Below are 27898 nucleotides of genomic sequence, written 5' to 3'. Positions count from 1 at the left end.
ACTGACTCTAAAGCAAGGCTGTCGGTGGCGGGGATCGGCAGAAGGGGAACTAAGCAAAGAAATGTTGAGGGGAGCCGGGGGCAGAAGGAGGTCAGGATAATCTGCTATGTGCACAAGTTTAGTCTATGTGTTCTCAGTAGGATTTGCACTGACTCTGAGAGACGCTGATAGATTAATAAGGCCAAGTCATAGCCCTAAACTTGGTTGCGAGGACAGACAGCGGAAGCATGGCAAACCAGGCACTAGTGAGCAGGGCAGCGAGGTGAGGTGGCGGGGACATCCTCTGTGTCCACAGTCAGCACTGAGCTCACCCATGGCCATGCAGGGGCACTGAGAGCCCGACTTCCCACAGCTGTGCACAGGAGTGCCAGGGGACTGAGTGTCTTAGGGCAGCCATGCCACAACTCACAGAGCTCACTGGTCTTTTTTCAAGCACAAAACTGATGTTAATTGAATTTTTAAAAACCCATAACACTAAAATTCATAGAAGTCTCCAGTCTCAATACTCTCCCCAGTCTCAATACTGTCCCCTTCCCACCAGAAGTACCCAGCCACCACCAACAACCTGGTATGCGTTACTCCAGAAACAATACAGCTCAGGCTCCCGAGCCTGTGTGCTAGGATTTCTGCACATCCCCAGGCCATACGTTTGGGCTCCAGCTTCCTACTCCAGTAGGATTCCAGTTGATGGTAGTAGTAATGCAGGCAGAAATGTTAGGTGGCACCTGGTCAGACTCAACGGCACTGAACACAGCCTTGGAAGCCCAGGAGATGGTTCTGATAGCCAACAGTTTGTGTCCGCTTGTACCAGGCACTGTCCTGAGGGTGCTGTGTGCTTTCACTTATTTAATCCCCTCCACAAGTGAGCACATTATAAAAGTACACTGAGGCACAGCAAGTTATATAATCTGTTCAAATATGGTTAAAGGGCAGAGCCAGAATTCACCCATTTAACTCTGGCTTCAGTCTGTATTCTTGGCCCAGTACAATTTGTGCATGAAGCATTCACGAGACCAAAAGGACATCACAAATACAAGTCTCACTTGCCCTCATCTTGCCCCATTGTACAGCAGGGTCCAGGGGAGGGGATTTGGGCAGCGTCATACATGGAAAGGCCCAGGAGGCAGGGATAACTGCAGGCACATGGTCAGCGCAGTTCCTGGTCCAGACTCAATAGGCATATGCGTGGAGGCGAGCAGCTACAAGCTACCCCGTCTCTGTCTCTCCCAGTGAGTCAGTATCCTGGGGCTGTGGGAAGACTACAGGGCTGGCTCAAAAGAGTTGTGCAAAGACAGCATTTGGGCAGAAAAACTGAAATTTGAGGTCTTGCTAAGTGTCCAGGTCAGCAGAGTTCCACAGTGTGTCCCATGACAGGCAAGAGGAAGCTAGTGTATAAAGTGTACAAGGAACAGTAGGGCTGCTTCTAGATTTCTGCTCCAGGTCCTAGGTTAAACTTGCCTTAAAAAAAAAAAAAAAAAAAAAAAAAGAGGGGCCGGTGAGATGGCTCAGTGGTCTAAAGCACCTACTTAGAACAAGCTTAGCAAAGCACAAGGACCGTGGTTCAATCCCCCAGCACCACATGCCAGCCAGCCCCGCCCCCTGGTGGGCTGAACTGGCCACACACACACACACACACACACACAAATAAATAAAAAATAAAAATTAAAAAAAAAAAGAATTTGGAATGTACATATAGGGTTTTTTACTTGGAGGGGTTTCCCCAAAACCGTGCCTTTCAATCTCTGCCTAGGAAGAACATGAATTTACGACACGTCAGAATTAGCATTTTTAGTGTGATGGTGTCATCGTTGCCAACTTGACTGGACTAAGCGGCACGGATCCGGGTGGCCACAGAGGTGTGACTGTGGGGTACAAGTCCCTGGCCCTTCATCTCTGGTACTGTTCCCTGCTCTGCCTCGGAGCTGCTCTGAACTGAATGTCTCTGCTCTGCCACACCCTTCCCCATGATGTTTTCCTTAGAGCCAATCAGCCATGAAAGGACTGAATCTCCTGAATCCGTGAACCAAGTTTAACATCTCCTTTGAGTTGTATGTGTTGGGTATTGTGTCCCAGTGGTGAGAAGCTAAAAAATACAGAGAGGCTGAGGACAGGTTGGCAAGAGCCTAGGCCATGAAGGGATGGGATCATGAGAGCCCAGAGAGGCAGAGGCGGGTGTGGCCCAGTTCCAGAGGATTCCTCAGCATCAAGAACAGCAGGCTTTTCTTTCTCCTTTCTGCCTGGGCTGACCCACTTACAGAGCTAAGAGGATAGACGGTGGCAAGTGCCAGCTTCATGGCAGGAGGGCAGGAGGCGAGGGGCCGCAGCCAGCTCTGGAAATGCACACTTGGCCCACAGAGCGCAGGAGCGCGGCTCATCTGCCACCTGTTCACAGCCATACTCCCCACAGGAGGACAAGCTCCTCTCAGTGTGCCCTGCTCCCAGGACAGTGCCGACTGGGAAGCAAGGGGAGAGACAGAAAGCTTGTCTAACCTAAATGGGTGGTGCCTACCAAAAACGTGTGGAACACAAGCCGGTCCTAAGGCCCACCTACTCTGCCACTAGACAGTGGCACTGGACAGACTTCCGATCAACTCTCAGTTCCAGGTGCACTAGCAGGCGAGCCTGGACATGGACGTCACTTACTCTCTGTGCCTCTCATCTGTGGAATGGAGCAAGCAGGGCCTCCCTCACTGGGATCTGGGAGGGAGAAGGAACAGCGTACTTGGCAAGTTTGCAAGTGGAATAAAGTACGCAGAACAGGGCTACTGTGTCAGACCCTGTCCGGCAAAGCACCGTTCTTCACCTAACCCCAGCATCCTGCTGCTGGCAGGACCCAAAACCAGGCTGAGCGTAAAGCAAGCAGGTGCTGATGCTCATTTCAATAAAACAGGAGCACAGAGGTGTCACGATCAACACAGAGGAATTTCTCGAGAGCAGGTTGTTCAGCTAAGGTTTCGATCGACGCACTCAAGCAGCTGGCTAGGAAGAAAGTGGAGGTACCAGCTGTCTTGGCGCTGCCACGGGAGCAGCTACAGGGCCCTGGCATTCCTCTTCCTGCATGGGGCTGGGGAGGGAAGAGCTGTGGTGCCCGAGGCTTCTGCCGCCCGGCGTCCATGATGTCAGTCTCCGCCTGAGTCCCGACCATTTCCCATTTCCCTCTGAGGCTCCCTGGTGGCCTAGGGAGTGCTGCCCGGTGTTCCTCAATGCCCCAGGCCCCACACTCTGCTCCCAAGACCAGAGCCCAGCCTCACCCATCTCACCCTCACTGTCTCAGATCTGTGTCCAAAACTCTACCCACCTGCCCACTCTGCGCTTATCTGTGTTCTTCGCCCCCCTGGGCAGCTGGGCTGTGATGGCCCCTCATCCTGTTCTCCCGTAACACAACACACCCCTGTGGTGCTGGGGTCTGAACACAGGGCGGTATTTATTTTTTGAGACAGGAGCTGCTAAGCTGCTCTCACTGAGCTTGAATGGATGATCCTCCTGCCTCAGCCTCCAACTCCTCTGCCCTTTCCATGGTACAGAAGCCCCGAGGCCTGGAACCTGCTGTGCTTGCTCCTGCAGACCAGCACCAGCACTGCCCATCCCACATCTGGCCTCAGCTTACTAATCCCCTTCTCTGTGATTCTTTTCTGCCATCACTCCCCACACCAATACTTGTTTCTCATGAAACAAGACAACACATTAATTTTCAAGCTCAAGTGATAAGGAGATGAACACAGTTTTTTACATTCCCAAATAATTTCCCAAGATTTAACAAGCACAAAAAGGGAGCAGACAGTCAGAATTGGATATAGAATTCAGATTTTTTTTCTTTCAGAGACACATTTTTTACAACTTTCAACATTAATACTTTCAAACAAAATGAGCAAAAAATACACTGAGTGCTAAAAAAATCAAAACAGAAGTAATACAATTTTAATTTCAATATCTTAAAGTACAGAAATTGAAAAGAATACTAAAGACAACTTTAAACAAGTCATTTGTCTTCCCCTATAATAATCAATGTAAGCTACTTAAAGACTTACAAGTTCAGAGTAAAACAGAAACAAAATAAATACTGTACACTTTCCCTGCCTGCAGGCAAAAGATGGGAAATACTGTCATGAATCAGAAAAAAAATGCTCTTAAAGCTTCCGCATCCCACTCCCCAGCCACGCCCCCTCCCACCGTCACACGTGTGCTTCTGTACTCAAAGGACACACATGTGCGCACACACTGGCAGCCTACACACAGACGAGACACTACCCCACAGACACCCCCGACGAGAAGGCAACAGTCACCTGGGACCATGGGCAGAAAGACCAGTAAGGAAAGCCAGAGAGGCTAGCAAAACGTTACTACAAAACTAGTAAATACCATAGCCAACAACTGTCCCCTTGTCAAATTTCACAGTTAAAACCCCTAAAACCAATACGCCCCCTCCCCCACACTACCCTCCAACATCCCCCCAAAAGAAAACTTGCTGAAGCACTGGTGAAGTTAGACATTTCACAGTAATGTGAAAATTCATATTATATAATCTCTTAACATGAACCTTTTCACCCTCTTTCCACAGCATGAAACTGTTATGGCTTAATTTATATTAAAAGTAGAAAAGTCTTTTCTGAGGGAAACACAGCCTGCAAGATGCATGTGCGTTTCCTGATCAGTGCTATTTCATAACTAACAACTGCATGACTTGCTTTTGCAGTCAGAAGCTGTTTTGGGAAAAACTGAGGTTCTAGCTTTTGATTCAGTCTAACCATAAACTGTAAGGCCCTTAGTTTGGTTTAGGTTTCTTTTGCAAGATAAAATAACCTTGGGGTTCACTTAGCAAGTTACACCTTAGGTCCCTGACTAAAATGTGGAAGCTGTATGTGTGGTTTGTAAAAATAAAATGTTCCTTATGAATCTTAGAGGGAAGAAATGATTCTAGGAAAGGAATCAACTCCTTATTATATATTTGTATTTAATGCTGGTAACTTTTACCAACCAAAATTTATTAGAGAAATATGAGTAGGTGTGTCTGGGTTATTTTACTCCTGCAAAACATTATATATTTAGCACTTATGATCATTGTTTTGGTGAAAACTCTTGGGGGAAAATAGCTGACATATTGAAGAGGAAGTTACCAAAATAAAACTGATGAAAACAAGTTTTCTGTGATTAAGTTCTGTGTATGACTGCTTCCTGAAATAAAGCAAAGTGAACTCGGACTGCCATGGGTCTTGCATAGGTAAACTACTTGGAGGTCAAGGGCTACGTGGTAGCCAGGGTTTATTAGTGAAATCGTGCAGAGCAGATACGCTTGCTGGAAGAATCACTGGATAGTTTGATAAAGGTCTGAACAACAACAAAAAAATGTAAGGCTGTACTTGTTCAGACAAAGCCTCAAGACACGAGGGGGGCACCAAGGTGAGAGGAAGAATCTGACTCAAGGGACTATCAGGGATCGAGGACTAGAGAAGAACAAAGCCAGTCAATCACAATAAATTAGTTGCTTTGGAAGTGGGCATTTGCTTAAGGATATTAACTGTTGAGAAGTATTTATATAAAGCATATCAAGTATTTAACTTATGGTATGATCACTGAAAAACTCAAAAAAGGTTTTTAGTAAGGCTATATAGTATTAAGATTACATCAGGCTTGGCACAATGTAGTGAGGGTGGGAATGCTGCCCTTTTGCACCTGTCTTCAAGGAAGCACACACACGCACATGTCCATTGCGACGCAGGCAGAAGCTACAGCGTCATGCAGCTGGGGCTGTCTCAGGAAGCAAGCTGTTGGAGGTCCTGCCCACTGTGCTCTTGGGTACATCACTGCCCTATTTGGCTTACACTTTATTCACCAGCTTTCCCTAGGCTAAAGGCTGCTATGCTTGGCCTCCAGACTGCTTTTGGTGAAGAAGTAGCTCATAAAGGACGGGCACTCCCCTGCCCCACCCCGTGCTGGGGCTCAGATCCAGGGCCTCTGCCTGCTGGGGAGAGCTTCTCTTTACATGGAAGTGAGTCAGTAAGTATTTAATGAGAAAGACAAACTTTTAAAAATGTTTTGATCTACACTATGAAGGCCCTGTCTCTCCATGTGAAAACTTCACTTGTTTCTAGCACATTCCCTTCCAGCAGCTGCACGGTGGGTCACTCTCAGGGAGCAGTCTCGTCACTGTCCTGAACATCTGTGGGAGACGTCCACCAGAGTCTCCTCTCCGCAGCACTAATGAGTTCTCTCTGCCTAGGCTTCTGTCACCCATCCCAGAACAGTCTCCTCGGAGTGACCACTCTGTTTTTGCCCTAGTCTCATGAGTGGCTGTTGAATCATTCTCATCTCATGACTGACTCCCCCATATCTAGGACCTGAGGAGTGTGCCGGATCTGGGGAGCAGTGCCTCCCTAATTTCTCTTTGACAGAAACTTAAAGGTATCTTTCAGTGACTCGGAATCACCTTCATGTACATAAGGATGAACATTCCCACTCACTATGCGTGAACTAGCTCACTTCTTCTTTTACTTGGAGTGTGGCATCTGACTTCAACTCAGCACCTTGTTAGAGATTCATCAGATTTTTAGGTAGCATGCCCTGCATATATATTTGATATGAAATAAGTTGTATGAATAATAGCAGTTTTTACTTAAAATGTATATAAAGGTGCATTCATCAGTTTTATTGATAGATTATATGTAAATATGAAGTGTTAATAGATTAAGAAATGCTTTTCTTCATTGGAGAGTAAAATAAGCAGTTTTACCCCAATTTAAAAGTAAGGAAAATAAGATTCAGAAAGTGACATGAGTTGCATACAGGTTACACAACTGACACAGACGTGGCAGAACTCAGACCAAAACTTGGGTCTTTTTCTTCCTTCCATGCTAAAGCATATCCTCATGTCACCAACATTATGTTACTAACTTTTGAAATGTTTCTTAAAATGTAAAGAACTTAAATCTTTTTATTTCTACTTCTACAGTGGTTTAATTCAGCTGAAACTAATCAAGTGATTTTTTTTTTTTAATAAATAGGCTCTCTTCAGTTGAAGTTTGCTTAGAAGTAAAAATAATACTGCTAACTTCCTGAAGAAGCCTTTCACGGGAGAGACCAGAACTGCAACTACAGCAGCACTACTTAGTGCTGGGGACTCAGTACATGTCTGCTAAATACCTGCTGCCTCAAGAGCAAAGACGGCAGAGTACATTTAAAAAGGCAATCATTAGGACCATTAAAAAAATATAACAGTATCTGAGCTAAGTAATTACTGATAAAGGTGGGCTTATCTCCTCTCTGAGTTATGGTTTTGATAAGAATGTTTTATGCTTCAAAAATAAACTGGTACTTATGAGGTTCCAAGTATTTCTAGGATGCTGAACTCTACTATAAACTGCTAACTATATATTGTTTACATCACTCATCAATACTGGGGAGCATAACATTATGTGACATGAATTACAGTACAGAGGAACCCAGGTTGGGTTATTTATTTGACTCAGTAATAGGAAAACTACTAGTACCATTAAAGTTGCGTATATTAAATGATGAGTTTTCAGTTTTATAACTGGTATTTGCTCATGACTAGGTAAATGTTACCACTGCTGTCTTCCTAAGTTGTGATGTACAGTTTATAAGTGAGACTAAGGAAAAAACAAAAGGTTAAACACTACAGCCGAGCCCAGTTACTGGCAGCAGTTAATCAAAGTCCAGCCAGTCCCATAAGATAAAGGGAGGCACCACTGCAGGAAACATTATAAGAGGTTTGATTAGAAGTCACTGGATCAATAGTTGAATTTTTCCCAATTCAGAAAAAGTCTCATGTATTTTCTCATAGTGGTTATATTACCTTCCTGAAAGCTTTGTAACTTAACCAGTTAATGGACTAAACTGCCAACAATGAATCCACTATACTTTCACTTAAAAATTCCACATACTGGATACACAAAACTGTTTTATCAGCTTTAGGACATAAGATGGATACCGGTCAAAATTTTAATTCATAAAAAAATTTTTAAAAATTTTTAAATAAATTATATTTTGAAATTGTTTATATAGCTTAAAAAGTAATTACAAATACTTAAGAGTAGTGAGAAACATAAAGAAAATATTCAGATCATCACTGGAAAAGAAATTATAATTTCTTATTTCTTAAACCCATCATGGATCATTATGGACCCTTTAGAACAGGGTTCATAGAAAACTGAGACATCACAGTGATGTATTACGAGGGAAGGTCAGGGCATCAGGCAAACCTAGATCCTTGCACCCTGAGTCCAGCCAGCAGCTGAGCATATCCACTTCTCCACTGGTCACAGCATCATGCAGACAGGTTTTAAGTAGGCTGTTCAGACACTGATGATTTCCCCAAAAATTCTTCTTTCTGACACCCAAATAAGACTCAGACTTTTAGACCAAGAAGGCTATCTTATTAGCTCTTTCATAGTTATCCCACGAAACATGGGAAAAGACAGAGTAAGAAATATTCCTCTTTGGAAATATACATTTGTATACAACTATGAAAGATGGTGGAATAGCTTCTTTTTCTGAACAATTTTAAGTGATACTTAAAATCCTAAGTTAAAAAAAAAAAGACAAATCCATTATATGGTCATATTTCTTCTTCATAAAAATAAATTTCATTCTATTTGCCTGTATTGTTTTTGTAGGAATTTGCAAAATGCTATATATTCAGACTTGGAAATATTTTCACCTTATCCCCAACAATCATTTACTTTTATATCATGAGAGGGAAAGGGGAAACCAAAATCTGTTAGAAGCAACCAAAACCTCACATTCAGTAAAAATTATGCAGAAAGGAGATAAATGATTACGTGAAAGCTCAACCAGATATTTAACCTCAATATGTACTGGCCAAGTTTAAATGGAAAGAAATGCAAAAAGCACCCATTTTACTCTAAATCCTTATGAATAATTCCTTAAAATGTTAAGAAATAAAAAAGTAAACACATACACACAAGATCTACTCCGACATGCTTGCTTCTATACAACTTAATATAGTATAATCCTATTATATTGCAGCTTATTATGCAGATTTGAATATCCTAAATTAAATCATACTTCTCAAAATATTAGAGTTAGCAAATAAAAGCATCAGGAGATACAACCCTTGCAGCAGGTGCTGGCCCTGTCTTCCAACACCAGCGGTATGAAGAAGGCCCTCTGTACTTACAATGTACTTGAAAAAAACTAGAAACATGACATTAATCAAACTTACAATACTTTCCCCACAGGTAGGAAGAAGATATTAAAGCTGTTCTCTTTGGGACCCAGATATCATCAGCAAAAATGAAAATGCAAGAGGAAGCCTGTTTCCTTATATTCAGAAGAAAATCACAATGTCAGAGGAAATAAGGGGTGAGGGGTCTTTTACGGAGCTTTACACACTGGCTATGCAAGTGTTTCCCTGCAAAGAGAAGAGTCTTGTCGGGTCATCACAAAATGAGGGGTGCAGAGGGAAGTGGGTGTAAGGGAATCAACCTGGATAACAGTACGCACCTTGGATGTTAGCAAAAGCGAAGCTAATAGCTTATAAAAAACACATGAAATATATAAAATAAAATGATTTTCATATACATCTTAATTTAAAATAATTAATGCATCAAATCCCTGTTTAAGACTTTAACCTGAATATCAAATTTAAGAGTCCAGACTAGTTACTGTTACCGTGGCTCCCCCACACGTAACACGCACACTATCAAAAATAATTTAAAAACCTTCACATTCTTAAATCTAAATTAGTGAGATATTTCTCCAGAAATCTTCCAAATAAATAGCTTTAAAAAAGAAAGAATTTAAAAGCTGTTAACTTTTTTAAAAAAAAATCTGTTAAATAAATTATTGATAATTCTTTACCCTACTACTGAAAATTAAATCAAGACACTACCAACAACAAAATGAAATTCAAGCCCTGACAAGAGACCCTTTCCAGTCCAAGGTCTCTTTTTAAGGTTCTACCCTCCTCCTCCCGCTCCCTCCAGGTCCAAAGGGTTATTGCTGAGTGGTGTGGCACAGTGAAGACGCAGCATCAGGTCGCTCTGCTCTTCGGGCAGTGTTCGTATGTCCACGCCAGCTGCTCCAGGCAGGGGTGGCAGAAGCTCCGGGCTCCTGCCCCAGACTGCTCCAAAGGGAGGCGCAGCTGCCATAGCAGCTCTGTCACACAAAGAAGCGTGCGTGGCCATTTCTGTTCAACTTAAGGATCTTCCCAAGACGCTGTTTGGCTGTTGCCATTCCTTTTTTTGGACGTTTGCCTACAAAACACAGTACCATGGTAAGTAATGATGCAAAGCATACCCTCCAGACAGCACCAGGAAGATTTGGGAAGGAAGCCTCTGTAGTGTTCTGCACACCCAAGCTACACTTCTGGATGGCCACTTCCCCTCTGCTTGGACCAGCAGTGGAGCCGGCCGTGCACACAATGCCTCAGCACATGAAGGCTGCAGTTTCTTCTCCTCTGAGCTTGTGGTCCATACTCTGCTCTCCCTGCTATCCGTTCTGCTACAGCCCGGGCCTTACCATCCTGCTTTAAGCTCCCCCTCTCCTGAGCCCCAGGAAGCCATTCTGGACCCTCAAGGCTGGTCTACACATTCTCCAGCTTGGCACCCTAGTAGCTGGCACACACTGCTGTTAGAAGGCCATGGAGCATGCACAAGACGTCAAGCAACTGGGGCACAGACTGCACTGCCATCGCGCATCAAGAAAAGGCTTAATCTGCAGGTGGGTCCTAGTTACCTTTTGTTGCCTGGTTGCTGATAGGTGGCGGATTTGACGCAGGTCTCTTGGTGGGGTGAAGGGGCACTGAAAAGGAGGGCTCTCCGGCTGGTCTCTCTGGGCTCAAGCTTTCACTGTTTATCTGGCACACACCTACAACCACGCTGGAATTCTGTGCATACCTTCCACTCGGAAGGCCTGCGCCACCACTGTCCATACAGTTTCTACTTTGCACCTTTTGACTCGTTTCTGACAAAACTTCCTTTTTGATGCATTTCTGGCTTCTGCTTAGATCCTGAAGAAACAAATGAAACTGAATTTTTAGGGCTTAACACATATTTAACTTTCTCTGCACTGAAGTTTGGTTTTCTGAACATGGATTAGCTATAAATGACCATCCATTATGACGTCCTACCAGTCCATAATAAACCTAAGAGTCTAGAAAAACTTGGCTCTTCAAGTTAACCATAACTTAAGAACAAAAAGGGAGAGGGGCCGGGGATATAGCTCAGTAGAGTAAGTACTTGGCCGGCAAGTGCAAGGTTCTAAGTTTGATTCCTGGTACTGCAAAAAGGAAAAGAAAAATGCCCCCGGGTGCACTGAACCAGACACTGAGACTGGGTATGGTGGCACAACAATTCTAATAACCTTTTAATAATTCAACTTGTAAAGCCTGTAATCCCAGTGCTTGGGAGGCTGAGGCAGGAAGATCACAAATTTGAGGCCAGCCTGAACTACACAGTGAGACTTTGTCTCAAAAAACTAGAAAAAATTTTAAAGCTTTTAAAAATTTCAATCTCTGAATATACCTGAGGATTAAATCTGCAAGTTCTATCCATTTGTTTAATCCAAGAAGAGGTCTTCAAATCTTGATCTTCAGGCTTGACATGATATCCTAGAGAAATATTTTAATTTAATTATCTTTGTACAATTTGATATTAAAGAAAAGAATTAGCACAATGCTTAAAACTGAAAACAATTGACTATATGTTTCCTCACATACCTTACTCTCACTACACTCTTTTTCCTCTCAAAAACTTTTTGCTTGCTCACAATGAATTTGCTGTTTCTCTCAGCTCTTATATACACAGGTTCTGGGCCAGATGCTGGGAGACCAGGCAGTAAACCCTATGCCATGTGTTGATGTGAAACCATAAACAATGTACTCTAACATTAGCACATTTTCCCATATAGAATAAAGAAAAATGCTTGCCTGAATTTCCATAGAAGTTTTCTCTTTTAAGTAACAAAAATATTACAGAGACAAAATGGGAGTATTGGAAAGACAGGCAAATCTAGATTTAAGTTTAGTTTCATTACCAATGCAGCTTTAGGCAAGTTATTTACTTTTTCCAAACTTCAGTTTCCTCGTACACAATAAGCAAAGACTGAGATCAGACCATTCTGGTTCAAATCCCAGCAGCCTTGAGTAATAGCTGTGTAAAGTGCAGACAAGTTGAACTAATTTCACTGAGTCTTTCTTTGACCTGTAAAGTGGGACTGATAATACTAAGCCCATACATGTTTCAAGAATTAAGTGAAGTGGGTTTCAAGTTTCTGGTACACAGCTGACCCTTAATCATGTAGAACTGAACGTGTTACAAGGGCATTCAACCCTAATGTAGTAGTATCTTCTCCCCAGTCCTCAGACTTTTGGGGAAACAATTCTTCTCCAAAGGCACAGAGAAGAAAATACTAGGTGGCATCACGGATATGCCTGAGTCAGCTCTTCTAACACTTCCTTTCGAGGAGGAAAGAGAATAGTCTCAACATGACGAAATAAGTCAAAACTTTTTTCCCTTCTCGTAAAAGGAAAAGGGTTGAATGTTCTGGTTTGGCACACCATTCAAGAGACCAGAACACTCTTAACCCTGGTCAAGCTGCTGATGAAAAGGAAACAATACTGTCTTGCAAGAGCAGAGCTAGAACTCTGCCAATGAACACAATTCTCAATCCCAGGTAATTTACATTTTTAGTTCTGAAGCCTGCATCTCATGTGCAATAAACAGTTCTTATTTGTACAATCTCTAATCTAAAAACTAGAATTACAGTGTTAGTAATAGTTGGGGGTCATACTACTTTTCAAGTACTGATAAATTATATTTCTTACCACATTCCATTGATTTATCATAGCGATACGACTGCCTGACCTCACGGCTACTGCTGTGGCAGCTACTGGGGTCTTCAGGAGAGTTCCTTGCACCACTATAGTCTGTGCTTTGCATTTGCCTTTGTAAACATGTGGAGTAGTGCAACCCTGCCATGGACAGCATGCCCTGAATAGCTTCTTCCTCTGTGCTCGTCGAGGTAGGACACTCCCTAAGGGCCAGGTGAGCCAAAAATGCAAGAGTTTATTTTTTCTGATGCTACATTTAGTACAGTTTAAAACAAACAAGACAGTTTTCATAACATCTACACCACAGTCTAAGACAACTACTATCACTAATAAACCCACCTTTTAACTGGAATTTCACTTCTAGATGGCTTCTGGCTCTTTTGAAGGAAATTCTTCATCACATTAGATTCCTCCTTAAAGTTTGATGTTACTTCTTGTTTCTTTTCATCACCTGAACTTTCAGATTCTTCAGTGGTAAAATTAATTTTCTGAGATAATAAATATTTAAATAGCAACAAAGTTACATAAGAAAATGGCCAAGACTATACAAATTAATCAAAAAAGACTGTAGGAAAAGTCAGAATCTTAATTATCATAAAGTTGCTTCTGTGTTTCATATGAAAATCTTCAGTAACTATAGTAACATACTACCTGAATTAAAAACACGCAGTATAGCCTTTCTGTAAGGTAAACTATAACCAGTGAGAAATACGTGCAGTATAACTACATATATGCAGAAGTATCTCTCCCTGCTAATCTGTGAGTGGCACCGTGTGTGCATGTATGCGGTCATCACTGAAGGCAGACCACGTGCCGCACAGTCAGAGCCAAGCTCTGGGACAGCTGTCATGTGCCGTCCTCCCAGGTGAAAACACATGAGCGTTCACCTTCCCATCAAGTGACACACATGTCAAAGGGCTGCGAGCATACCAGTGCAGTGCAATCAGGTCCAGAGTCTTCTGAATCAGAAATATCAGAATATTCTGATGATCTATTCCTGAGTTCTGACTTCACACTTGTAAAAAGCCCTGATGAAGATGGAGAAGAGGGAAAATGACAAAGTCTTTAATTAGAACTTTATGAACAAGATGACAAGGCAATCTCTCAGGTCTACCTAATCTCCTCACCTTATCCTGCTTTTGCACTGCTATTATTCACTCTCTTTGATTCCTCCCAAGGTCTCTCCCTAATTGGCCAAGTTATAGGCTTAAGTATGTTGTGAAAACTTTGTGGTAGTTACTGCATATGATTAGACATTCCTTGAGTCAGCTGACTTTATTTCCTTCCAGAAAACAACCTTCAAAACTAAAATTAGGGTTGGAGGTGTAGCTCAATGGTAAAGCACTTGGCAAGCACTTTAGAGGCCCTAGCTGCAAGATGTCTTTCACTTTCCTGTTATATTAGTTTTCTCAAAAGAAAACAGTTAACTTTTTTTTTTTTTTAATGTATTTAGTACAGGGTCTACAGGGTCTTACTATACAGATCATACTCGAAGTGATCCTCCTGTTTTCAGCCTCCCAAGCACCAGGACTACAAGAGCATACCACTATGCCCAGTCTCAGTGCACCCTGGGGGCAGAGCCAGCACAGCACGTGGGGATTGAAAAATAACTCTTCTAAATATATTCACAGACGTGAGTTTGGCAAGCTTGTATGAGTTTTCCTACCTGCACTGAGCTTTCCTATCAGTTCTTGCTCATGAGCTGCCTTTTCCCTAGCTGGAATCATCTAACTACAAGTACCATATGTACAGTGCTTGGAATCCGCAACAATTGAGGAATTCAACGTGGAAGGAGTAATATTTGTCCTCTCAACAGTTACTCATCCAATTACTAAAATGTTTATTTTTATAAGAAGGGTATATGGAGTTCTTGAAAATGTGGAAAAGTTGATACTTTAAAGAAGAAAGTTCTCAAGGGTTAGGAGGTATTAGTATGCCATTTGATATTATTAATGCCATTTGATGACAACCAAATAATGATCCAGTTATTTGGGTTGACATTCTTGTCAACAGTTAAGTACAGCCACAACATGTAGATTCCTAATAGCTTTGGATTGGCCAGATCACATATATCCTAATTCTGAAAACCATATACCTGGGAGTAAAGAATATACATTAAATTATAGTACATTTGAAACTTAATCTTTTTTTTTTTTTTCAGAACCAGGGATTGAATTCAGGCCCTTGCGCTTGCCAGGCAAGCGCTTATTCTACTGAACTATCTACCCCAGCCCAACTGAAACTTAATCTTGTAGAGGTCAAAAGGCTATAAAAAGTAGGAGCTTCCATGAGACCCTTTAAAAATGGACTAGACCTGGGTCTCACCAGCCCCACACCTCCCTGGCCAAGACACTGTGTCCAGCACTTCCTTAATGGGGGACACAGACCAACTTCAGAGTTTTCAACAGTGTATTCAATCCTAATGCAAATTTAAGACCTTTCAAAGTAGCAAGTTTCTTTACCCACTGTCACATTAATAAAGAACAGAACTTCAAAATGCCCATTACAAGACACATACTGTTGAGTGGTTTTGCAGGCTTTTCCCTTTCCGTCCCCTCCATTTCTGAACTCGCTTCTGTCTTCATGTTGGCCTTTCTCGTCCTTCTCTTATCATCTTCACTCTCACTGTCTGCTGTGTAAAGACTCTGATCTGCGAAGGGCTGCCTCTCATCTCTGCAGCAGAGCCAAAGTAAGCAAGTCAGGAGTTGTATTAGGCTATGTGTGCCCATGCTCTTCACTATCACAGTAAAGAACTGAAAACTTTCCCTGTATGACAGCGCCCAACATCACCACAGATTAGGGGCTAAATGAGCAAGGGAACTGAAAATTACATACTTAATTATTCTTCCATTTGTCAGCAGTAATCGCAGATCATTATCTTTTGCTCTCCATTCAGGCACCGTGGAAGATGGCTGAAGATGTTTGTTGAATTTTCCATTCAGCTTTGAGCTCAACGTGTCCTTAAAGTATGAAAACAGAACTGATTTATTCTCCACCCTGAGGAGTAACTAGGGCAGCGCCCCACCTTGCCCTTGACCCTGTATGCCAGGGGCCCTTAGGCCAAAGAGCGAGGTCCACTAGTCTTTCAGGAGGGCTGTCAGCAACAAAATACCTTCTGCAAAGTAGAACACCAAGCCTGCACAAAGCACGCTGTGGAAAGATCACTCTTTCAGAAGCAGAAAGCTAGAATGGTATTGCGTTAGGTGTCTGTGTGCTCTTTCCTAGCTTCTTCCTGTCACAGGGTAAAGCACAGAGCATAGTTCCGGGCTCTCCACACACCCTGGCCTCACCCTCCTACAAGGCACTATCAAAGCCCTTTTGCTGTCTCTAGACATAGAGGTGGCCATGTGACACAAAGAGATAATAAAAGCTGTTTTTAATGTGTTAAAAGTATTTCCTTCTTTTCACTTATATATATATATATATATATTTTTTTTTTTTTTTTTTTTTTTTTTTTTTTTTTTTTTTTTTTTTTTTTTTTTTTTTAGGGAAGGGTCTACAGGGTGTTCAGGGTCTAGCTACCAGATCAGACTCACAGTGATTCTCCCATTTACAGCCCACCAAGAGCTGGGATTACAGGTGGGCGCTACCACACCCAGCCTCAATTGTTGTCTCAGCATGCCCCGGGGACGGGGCTGGCAGAGCAGGCCTGGGGATCAAACCCCAAGCCCCTGAGCCTGCTTGCAGGCACTTTAATCCACTGAACTATTTAGCCAACCCTAATAAATTGAACCTCTCATAATAAGCTAAATCTTCCCCAGATTGCTATGGGTTATGTTTGGAACTGCAAATCTTTTTCTATAATTATATCAAATTTAAGACACTCAAGAAGGTTATGATTTCTGTGTAGCTTAAAATTTTATTTTATTTATTTATTTATTTATTTATTTTTGGGCCGACTCCGCCCACCCTAAGGGTGGGGCTGGCATGGCATATTGTGCTGGGGATGTAACTGTGGTCCCCTGTGCCTGCCTAAGCTTGACTAAGCAGGTACTTTAGACCACTGAGCTATCTCGCCAAACTAAAATTTTAATACAGAGCTAAATCTATCTCACTGGAGTCCTGTACCTCTGCTGGATGCCGATCTTGCAAACTCATGGCCACCTTTACCAAGTTGCTCATACCGATTTCACCCCACTCTTATGCACCCTGCTGTCCAGGACCAGTGCTTCAACTCTGACAGACTGATTTTGAGTCTCCTGGCCCAGAGCAGCCAGGCTGGTACTGCTAGCCCCAGGACAGGCTTTCTAAAGCATCCACTCTTCCTCTGCCTGTAATGTACTTCCTCACAGCTCTATAGCCAGCCGACTTGGTCCTGTTGCTTACATCTCAGTTCAAATGTCACCAGAGAGGCTGACACTTCTTCCCACTGCTCTGGTGCCCTGGGCCCCTTCAGAACCACCCAGTGCCAGATGTGGTACTCCTCCCCAGCCCATGAAAGCTCACAAGGCAGGGCCTTGAGTTCTGCCTTAATTGGTGTCTTCTCCAGGTTGACATGAGCACCTGGTACTTGGGAAACACTAGCAAAGGCAGGAGGCCTGGTGAGGTCAGACGCTCTGCCCTGCACATGCCTGAGCACTAGCTGACACTTGCAATTCTGCAGCAAAGGTCAGATAAGGAGAAGGTGCAGCTGCTCCTTAGGAGAAGGAGATGCTGCTACTCTCTGAAGAACCTCAGGGACAGCCTACTCTCTCCTCCTCTGGAAACACACTACTTGCCTCTTCCCACGGGCACATCTCCAGTCTCTTGAGGACCTCTCTTGTGTGGAGCTCCAGGATGTCCAGGTTGGAAGGGGTTCGGACACTGTGATCCCGGAGCTTCCTCATCTTCCGTCGGGAATGGTATGGGGAAGTTGCTTCATTTGAGGACCGTGAAACTGGACATGCAGTAGGAATTCCCTGAGATTTAACTGGTTTGCCGTTTTCTTCCTTTAAGAATTAAATTCAGGGTATGGTTTATGACGAGACTATTATATAATACCCAACTAAATAAATAATCAGCCACAAATATATTTTAGGAAACAAAACTATTCCATTAATTCATAGAAAAAGATCAAGTCAAAGCCTCAGCTTTCCTGAGACCTTTATTCCTTTCTCTCCTTGCTATAATACACAGTAAACACAATCTTTTGATTTTTCAATCTGAGATCAATTTCACTATATGGACATCACATAATTTATTGACTAATACTTAGTGGTAGCTATTTAGGCTGCTTTTCCAGTTTTTTTTTTTCCTATGAACAGTCTGCACACACCATACATATCTGCCTAAATCAGTACTTTAAAACCAAAGTTACATGCCTATGATGTTCCTTCCTCTGTATTCCCATCTTAAATACATTAAAGATGCATATAGTGGAGGGACAGCAAACCCATAGCAATAATGCAAAGCTGGCACCTTCTAGAAAGAATGGAGCCTGCAGAACTTAGTATTTCAAACTAAAATATTTTAATGACTCAAAATCTACCTTGATGATATAAAAACAATCACTGTTCTGCTTATTTTCTTCTTGTTTTGTTTTTTTTGAGACACAATGTTACTCACTATGTAGCCCAGGCTGTCCTCAAACTCTCCAAGATTCCCCTGCCTCAGCCTCCTGAGTGCTGGGAACACAGACATTCACCACCATGCCCTGCCCACTATTTTGCTGTCTCTATGAATTAGACAAGTCAAGAGACTTCATATACATGAGATTATATACTGCCTGCTCTTCTGTTTGCAGTTTCTCTTACCAAATACCTTCCAAGGTTCACCCACACCATGTGAGGATTTCTTCCTTATAGTATGTACTATGTGTACCACATGTTGTTCATCCATTTATCCACTGACAGAGCCTTGGGCTGCTCCCTCCTTCTGGCCACTGAGAATAATGCTACTATGAACAGGGTGGACCAGATCTGTGTCTATTTTTTCAGTTCTGGGGATTAAGCTCAGGACCTTCTGCTTGCTAGGCAGACACTTATGCCTCTGAGCTACCTCCCCCGCCCGTGTCTGCTTTTGATTATTCTAGGTCTAGGGGCCGGGGAGATGGCTCAGTAGAATAAGCGCTTCCCTGGTTTTCTCAGTGCCTTAAATTTCTAAATAACATTTTTTGACTGCTCTTAGCTTTAGATATTACTGAATTCCTACAATAAAAAATAAATTTTTAATCCTATTTCTAAACGTATCCACACTGCTTTTTCCTTAAATAGTATTTAAATTAGACTCAGTGAAAACTGGATACTCAATACCATGTAACATTATTACATCTTGGCCTTCAACTTACTATGTATTCCAGGCTGGATTCAAACTCACACTGATCCCCCTGCCTCAGCCTCCTGAATCCTGGGATTAGAGGTATGGGCCACCACACCTAGCTTTTATATGTCCTTTCATTTCTCCCTTGAGTTAAAAATTGCCTAACTTCCCATCTCCTTTGCTTTCCATGTATAAGGTATAATCAGAAAGCACAAGAAATGTTTAAATTAAAAAAAAAATCTATCACAGTAGAAGGCACATTGCCATTTACCTTTCCCTCAGAATATTCCTCTAAGTTTTGAACATATTTATACTCTTGCTCTTATCATTTTCTGAACCAGCTCTGCAGGTTCTGTTTTCTGGTGTCTTTCATTGCATTGCCAGGCTGCAACGATGTCCTGACACAAATGCTAAGGCTTCCCTTGGGCCATTCCGGCTTTAAGGCAGAGCCAGAAGTCTCACAGTGCTAAGCCCAATGAGTAGGGGGGCGAGAACACAGCACCATGCTTTTACTTCATAGAAACTGCCATAAATATTTACTGAATGAGGCATAATAAAAAATACAGTAAATATTTAAATAAAAGTTTACAGCAAAGGGTTCTTTGCCATTAATCCCCTTCAAAATGCTTAAAATATTCACCCATTCTTCAAACATACTCCTGTTCCTGAAAATGTGTTTTGTTGTAATAAAATTTTTAAAATTTCAACTCTTGCTCTATTTTTTATTTATCACTATTCCCCAAATTCACCTTCAGAACAGGCCACCACTCAAGACATATTCGGTAATCACCAAATTTGTATTTTTCTCTGAAGACATCCCTTCTGCACAGAACTGCCAGATAAAACAGAAGACACCCACTTACACTTTAATCCCAGGGAAGTAACAAGCAGGGAGCCTTTCTTTTACCTGCTCTCCCCTAACCTAGGTGCTCTCTGGAGCACGCCAAGCATTCTTGCAGCGATCTGTAGTATCAGAGTTGACATACTTCCTCCCCCATAACACTCCCCACTATTCAACTATTACTTTATCTTCCTTAGTAAAGATTAATATAACTTTTTTCACACATCCTTTTCTTATTGAGTTAGTTTTGACTGTTACTGTACATGAGATTTTATATTTTTATATCTACATTTTGAGATTATATATGATTTTTATTCTCCATTTATATGTAATTATGATCACTTTTCTACTGTACTGAAAAATACATGAACTGTTTATTACTATTCTACCCATGGATACTAAAGCTAGCATTTCAATTTCTTTTAGATAGTACTTCTTGCCATTCCTTAAACACAGCTCTAGTGTAAGATGTTAAATTACCAGTTAGTCTTCATTCCTATACTGAATTTTAAAATAATACACAGCTTTACTTTAATTAAAGCCTTCAAGGGGCTGGAGAAATAGCTCAGTGCCTAAAGCACCTGCTTAGGCAAGCTTAGGCAGTTGCAGGAGACCCTGGTTTGATCCCTAGCATCACATGCCACAGCAGCCCTGCCCTCAGGGCAGGCCGAGAAGGCCAAATAAATAAATAAATAAATACCCTTCTTTGCTTAAATACCTAGAGAGTTCTTTTTTTTTTTTTTTTTTTTTTTTCATCTTTATATATTTGGTACAAGGTCTTACCACGCAGCTCAGATTCATAGTGATTCTCTTGTTTTCAGCCTCCCCGGTGCTGGGATTACAGGCGTGTGCCACCATGCCTGGACACTGGCTCAGCACACCTGGGGGTGGGGCCAGAGTGGCATGCAGGACCAAGGATGAAACCCTGGTCCCCACGCTTGCCAAAGCAGGCTCTTAGTCTGCTGAGCTATCTTGGTGGCCCAAGAGCTCTTAATTAATAAATTCAAACACCTAGTCATAGACATTGTGGGCCTTCATCAAAGGCCTTTACTCACTAGCTACTCTGGGGCTTTCAGTCACCTGCATTTCCTTGTCCGGCCCCACTGCTATTGCCCTTCTTTCTAACCCAGCTCCACCTACCTTTAGCCACTCATCTTAGTTGTTTTTTGTTTTTTTCTCTTGTTCTCAAATTAATTAGATCTGAAAACTGAGCTGATTACCCAACATTTGTTAATCTTTCCACTATCCTGAAGTAACTTGGCACCTATTCCTTACTATTGTGTTACCTCACTACAACATAATATTCTAACTTTCTCTCTGGGACATGAAAAGCCTGGAAATCTGAGACTCTGAAGTTCAGCTCACTGTTGCACTAAGTGTCAGCTCTTTCACTGTCTGCAGAGTGATGGGTGATCCATTTGCTTCTCCAGGCAGGCAGTACCAAGTATTTAGATGAGTTTTTCCTCTTACCTCTATTGCTCGAATTACTTTAGAAAGTTCCTTAATAAGATGTCCAGGTCTAACATTGTCTGGAATTTCAAAGGCATGTTCAGATACAAGCTGTATTAACAAAGATAAGAAAACCAAATCACTTACATTTTAACACGCAAAAACTAATTTAATGAACACATTTTTGGGTTCTCTAGGCTTCATAGACATGGCTAGATAGCAAAAAGCCTGGTCTCAGAATTCATGGAGTTGATATTAAAATACTTTCTAAGGGGAGCTTCATTGTCATATAAAATCCTCTCAGGCTGTTAAAAATGTACTTATCTCACAGTTTATTTTGCTTTATGTTGAGTAAGAACTTTGTACCGCTATACTTCAAATCATACTATGTTCCAAGTATAACTGGTTTTTTTGTTGGTTTTGGGGTGTGTGTGTGTGTGTGTGTCTTGTTTTGTTTTTGGGGTATTAGTGTGTGTGTGTGTCTTGTTTTGTTTTTGGGGTATTAGGGATCGAACTCAGGACCTTATGCTTGCCAGGCAGGTCCTTAAGCCACTGAGCTATCTCCCCAGCCCCCAACTATAATTATTAACAGATAAATTAAGAAAAACATGTAATTTACAGTACGTAAAAAAATTTATGGGACACATAGGCACTTAACCCTATTTTCTTATGCAAAGTATAATTTGAGTAATTTTAGTAAACTCTTTCTTTTAATAGTCAAAAGCAAAATGGGCATAAGGTATTATCAATAGGGATGAAGAACTAACAGTGAGGTATATATCGAACTGAAAGCTATCATTTTTATGTCTATTTCTCAGTATTAATCTCTGTATCTAGGAACAGTTTGGGGTTTTCCAGACATACTCAAGATACTAGAACTTCTATTTTATTTTAGCATAATTTGTTAAGTTATTAGTAACAGTAATATTAATGGGACTATGTGCTTTGATGTGCTAAGAACTTTACGAGTATTAATTCATTTAACCTGTTCAATAACAGTATGACATAGATAATACAGATGAAATCTTCTTTATCTGAAATGCTTGAGACCAGAAGTGTTCTGGATTTTGGAGCACTTTGAATTTCAAATATTTTGATTAGCAAATGCTCTGAAACTATTTTGATTAGGAAATTACTCCCATTATACCACTGAGGGAGCTGAGCCACAAAGGTTAGATAATGTATCCAGAGTCACACAGCTAATAAGTAATAAAGCTGAGATTTGGATCCAAATATCTAATTCTAGAAGCTCTTAACACTATGTTCAGCTTCCTCTCATCTTACAACAAATGTGGCACAGTTATAGGTAAACATGGTTTAAAAATGCACTTCAAATGCAACACATTAACAATATTCACTGATAACAAATTTGCTATGCATCAAAATCACATAACAGGCTTTTAGATTCAGATCTACTGAAGCAGAATCTCTAGAGGATACAGGGATATATACATATAAACCTCTACAGACAATGCTGATAAACATGCACTTGTGAGCCACTTGCCTAAAGCCTCCAACAGACAATGAAGCTTTTGAAATGTTTTATTTTGTTTTTATCTAGTTATATGGTTATTAATTTGCTTAGGATTTTCCTTGTCTTGAGACAACAGTCTTCCATGTAAAGTCTTCTTTTATTTTATGAATGTTTCCACAGTGTCTCATTCTAATGGATATGTAGCAATGATTTAAAAAAAAGTATAAATGTATTAGAATTGAAGCCTATTATTGTCTTCCAATATTTGTTAGGAGCAGAATTTTTTTTAAAATTTTTATTCATTTGTGTGTGTGTGTGTGTGTGTGTGTGTGTGTGTGGTCAGCTCAGCCCCCAGGGGGCGGGGCTGGCTGGCATGTGGTGCTGGGGGATTGAACCGCGGTCCCTGTGCTTTGCTAAGCTTGTTCTAAGTAGGTGCTTTAGACCACTGAGCCATCTCACCAGCCCCTAGAATTTTTTAAATAGACATTCAAGAAATATGAAAACAGGCAACCCATTTGAGACCCCTCCTGTCCTTCAGGAGTTATTCCTATTCCCAATCCCCCATTCCTATTCCCTGTTCCTTTTCTCCAATAAATTTTCCTGTCTTAACACTATTAACCTCAACTGTCCCTTAGAATTCATTCTTCAACTTCAAGCAGTCATAAACTCCACATATTTGACATCTAGCATTTCCCCTATATCATCTATCTTGGATGTCCCACTGATAAAAGCTGGAAAGAAGGATTCAACTACAAAAACAACTATGGTTGATAAGGAATAGTAGCTCTTTGGCTATACATTTCAAAATGTTTGCTATTCAGAGGCTACTATATACCAAATGACCATGCAGATGGAACCAATGACACATGTGCCAGACTTCTTTTCTGGGATCCACTAGATCAACCTCGTAAAGAGTTCTTAACTGCTAAACTGCAACATGACTTCTTATCTGAGGCCCATTAGATTAGATCTCTGGAAGAGACCCCTGATTGCGGTTTCCCCTACACCAATCCCTCTGATTCAAAGTAGCCCCTTGTCCCTTAAATGCAGTAAGGGATTCCTCTTCAGGTTTTTTTGTTTGTTTGTTTGTTTGTGGAACCAGGGATTGAACTCAGGCCCTTGCGCTTGCCAGGGAAGCGCTTATTCCACTGAGCCATCTCCCCAGCCCTGGGATTCCTCTTCATAAAGGGTAATATTATAGACAACTAAGTTAGGTACAGGGCTGGGTGTCCAAACAAGTCAGTGTAGAAGACAAGAATCGGGACTGTGGCTGGAGGTGCAGATGAAGATTAAAGTCAGAAGAGCTAGATTTATATACTTCCCTAAGGGATCAACAGGGGTCTGGGGACTATCGGCACCACCCTTTTGGGATTTCCCATTACCTCAATAGGGGTGAGCCATCTCTTTCAACTACTAATACTGAGACACTAAGACTAAGACTACAATACTAAGACTAAAGACTCAGACTACAGATAATTTTTTGTTTTTTTAGTGAGGTATTACATTTATCAAAGACAGGAAAAGAATGTGGACCAGTTAAAGGTAGAAAAAGAAGTATACTCTGCAGGGTGAGAGTGGACCACTGTGTGAGACAGAGAGAGACAGAGAAAGAGAGACTGAAAGAGAGACCGAGAGACTCAGAGAGAGAGACAGAGTGAGAAAGAACAGTGGTCAAGACTAGATTACTGACCAAAGTTAATGATGTCACCCATGTACCCCTGCTACCATAGATCAATATTCCCCATGTGACTATACTTTCAATCTTATTGGTTGATCATAATTTTAACCCACATTGTACTCACCTCATGATTTTGCTCTATAAAACTTCCTTTGAGAGGTGGGCTTGGTGGCAACCTACTTGGGACTACTCCTATCTCACAGGAGTTATTCTTATTCCCCATTCCTATTCTCCAATAAATTTTCCTATTCTTAAAAAAGTATGGGAATGCATTATCATTTACTAAAGTATTATGTGCAAAGCTCCATGGGATTGAAATAAAGATGAGGTGGTCCTTGTTCTCTTTCTTACTCACAGATCTAGGGTAGGAAACATACAGAAGCCAAATGGTGAATTGTAAGCCCACTAGCACAGGAATTTATTCTGAAAACATGAGGGAAGAAAACACTAGCTCCTTTTGAAGATCTGGGATAACCTTTTTTATTTGGAGACAAGGTCTGATGCAGTTCAGACTTGGATGACCCCTTGGAGGTGGAGGGGCTCAAGGCAAATAGCATCGTGTAAATGGAAGGCTCATGCTTGAACCATGCCTCCTACCTCTCCCTGGTATTCTACAGGCCTAGCAGACTGGGAGAACAGGCTGGCCATGCCAGACACTAGCTTCCTGTCCTAGCGCTACCAAGTTTCTTGGGCAAGTTACTTATGAGGGGCACCAAGAGCAACCAGCCTCACAGTTACTTTGAGGGTTAAATGAGATCATGTGCATGCAGATTAATCATTGTGCTTAGTGCAGTGTAAGAGTTCAGTATGGTTTATTATTATTCTCTACCTACATGACCATTTCTTGGACACTAGACTTTCTTTTCCAAATTAAAGATAGAAAACTAAGTTCTTTATTCTCATAAATATAACCAAAACCAAGCACATCAATCTATATTAAATGTAGGCTATATTAAAGAAGGTTCCTATTGCCTCTACCACTGTTATTCACAAATGCTGCCAATGCAGCAAAAGGGCTCTTTCTTAACTTTGCTGTACAAATAAGAACAATAATGACTTACTTCCTTTTTCATCCATAATTTTAAAGCAGTATGCAGTGCTTTCACCCCCTGTACTAGGTAAGTCTGAGGCTGGAAACCATCTTCTCTCAGTTCTGTGGGAATGAAATTGGGGGGGGAAAGGTGTTATGAGTGTCCTGAAGATGAAAGGGATTAACTCTAGGTTCTAGATAACCAGTAATTAACAAATGCAAACTTTCTGTTTCTTTTTTTTCTTTTTTTTTTTTTTTTTTTTTTTTTTTTTTGGTGGAACTGGGGATTGAACTCAGGCCCTTGCACTTGCCAGGGAAGCACTTATTCCACTGAGCCATCTCCCCGGCCCCTACAAACTTCCAAATTAAAAAAAAAAAAAAAGAGTCTGAATATGAAATAATCCAAAAGGCAAAAAAGGAAATTACATTAAATGTAACTGTACTAAATGCACCAAACATAGAACATACAATAAATAAAAAGATGGAGGGGGTCAGGGAGATGGCTCAATGGAATAAGTGCTTCCCTGGCAAGCGCAAGGGTCTGAGTTCAATCCCTGGTTCCACAAAAAGAAAATAAGAAAAGTAAAAAGATGGAGAAAAGACACCAAGCTTTCAAAAGATAGTTGCTATAACTATATTAATAGATTTTCATTAATATTCATTTCATAGTGACAAAAATTCAATTCACTAGAAAGCCATTTAACATGTGTACTCAATAACATAGTCTGAAAACACAGAAAGCAATAATTAGAACTACAAGTAGAGTAAGCAACTAAACAATCATAGGGGAGTTCCCCCCACATAGGGGAGATTTTAACATATGTAAGTAAATAAATAGACTTAAAAATCAGTAAATACTTAATTTGAACATATAAAGTTATTTAATAGCTATGAATAGGATATTACACCCAGCACCTGCAAAATACACATTCTTCTCAGACATACACAGAACATTTACAAAACTTATCTGCTTCCTAGGGTCATAAATTAAATCCAAAGAGCTAAATCACCTACATGTCTGCAAGGCAATTAATTAATCTAGAAATCAGTAACAGACATCAGAACAAAAAGATAACTAGAGAAAGGCCATATGTTTAGAAACTAACATACACGTGAAGAAGCAGGCTACTAAAGAACATTTAGTTTGGTTTTTTTTAAGTGCTGGAAATTAGAAAATGTTTTGGCTAAACAATGAAAATATCATATTACTATATATAGAAATGGGGCTGGTGAGATAGCTCAGCCGACTAAGCACCTCCTTGGCAAGTGCAGGGACCAGGGGTTTGATCCCTGGTCTCACATACTGTGCTGGTGCCCCCCACCTCACTCCCCACCCTACTCCAGGTCTCGCTGAGCCCCAACTGAGTCCGGCCGCAGTGGCACACACCTATAATTCCAGTGCTGCAGAGGCTGAAAACAGGAGATCACTACAAATCTGAGCTGTGTAGTGAAACCCTGTACGAAATACATAAATGAAAATAGTAATAATAATAATAATAAATAAAAATGTGTTTTAAAAAGATAATATAGTATACCACACAGACAAAAACTATTCCCTTAAATATGTTAGGGAAAAAATGCTGAAAATTTATGAATTGAGGATCTACTCAGAATATTTAACAATAAAGCAAAACAGCAAAAAAATGAGCAAAAAGTAACAAAACATAAAACAGGATTAAACTTAAAACATTATTTGAAAAGATAATAAAATTAATAAAAAGTGCCACAAATATTACCAAAAATGAGAAATGAGACACCATTATAAATGCTACAGAATTTAGTTAAGAATAATAGGAATAAGCCAGGCATGACAGCACATGCCTATAATCCCAGCACTCGGGGCTGAGGCAAGAAGTTCACCATAAGTTTGAAGCCAGCCTGCGCTACACAGTGAGACCATCTCAACAACAAAACAGTAACATCTTTATGTCAACAAATATATATATAAAAAAGATGGCTGGGGATGTAGCTCAGCGGCAAAAGCACCTGCCTGGCAAGTGCAAGGTCCTGAGTTCGATCCCTGGTACCTAAAAAAAAAAAAAAAAAAAAATCTGGAGCTAATTAGTTATTTAAAAAAAACAAAATAAACATTTCTAGCAATTGATAATCAAAAATAAAATTAAAAACTTAAAAGTCTTTTTTGCATAAAGATATTGTCTCAGCATTCAGAAATCTCCCAATGGGGGAAAACATCTTCCGATGAACTACATACAAATTTAGATAACTTTGATCAGTAAGTCCTATCCATCTCTCCAATCCTACACAAACTCCTCTAAAAATCAGAAAAAGAACATCCTCACTTTTTTCCTGAGGCAAGCATAACTTTCATACCAAAATTGAACAAGGAGGGCTGGAGAGATGGCTCAGTGGTCTAAAGCACC

The 27898-nt window shown here is 41.1% G+C and overlaps 1 protein-coding gene across 1 annotated transcript in view; it reads right to left on the bottom strand.

Moving 5' to 3' along the window:
* Nucleotides 1–3819: 3819 nt before the first annotated feature.
* Kdm7a (lysine demethylase 7A) overlaps nt 3820–27898 on the bottom strand; it is a 99752-nt gene continuing 75673 nt past the window's right edge. The window contains exons 12-22 of the mRNA XM_004629041.2: nt 25549–25640; nt 21357–21446; nt 17527–17736; nt 15644–15768; nt 15327–15481; nt 13739–13836; nt 13148–13296; nt 12803–13011; nt 11502–11587; nt 10714–10987; nt 3820–10232 (exon numbers count right to left, since the gene is read on the bottom strand). Of these exons, the coding sequence (XP_004629098.2) occupies nt 10138–10232; nt 10714–10987; nt 11502–11587; nt 12803–13011; nt 13148–13296; nt 13739–13836; nt 15327–15481; nt 15644–15768; nt 17527–17736; nt 21357–21446; nt 25549–25640 (1583 nt within the window). The 3' untranslated portion in view covers nt 3820–10137. The remainder of the gene's footprint in view (nt 10233–10713; nt 10988–11501; nt 11588–12802; nt 13012–13147; nt 13297–13738; nt 13837–15326; nt 15482–15643; nt 15769–17526; nt 17737–21356; nt 21447–25548; nt 25641–27898) is intronic.

The sequence above is a fragment of the Octodon degus genome, unplaced genomic scaffold, assembly GCF_000260255.1.
Source record: "Octodon degus isolate 3935 unplaced genomic scaffold, OctDeg1.0 scaffold00027, whole genome shotgun sequence".
In the NCBI taxonomy this organism is placed as follows: Eukaryota; Metazoa; Chordata; class Mammalia; order Rodentia; family Octodontidae; genus Octodon; species Octodon degus.
Note: the sequence above shows the minus strand (reverse complement) of the source record. Positions and strands in the feature narration are given on the sequence as shown.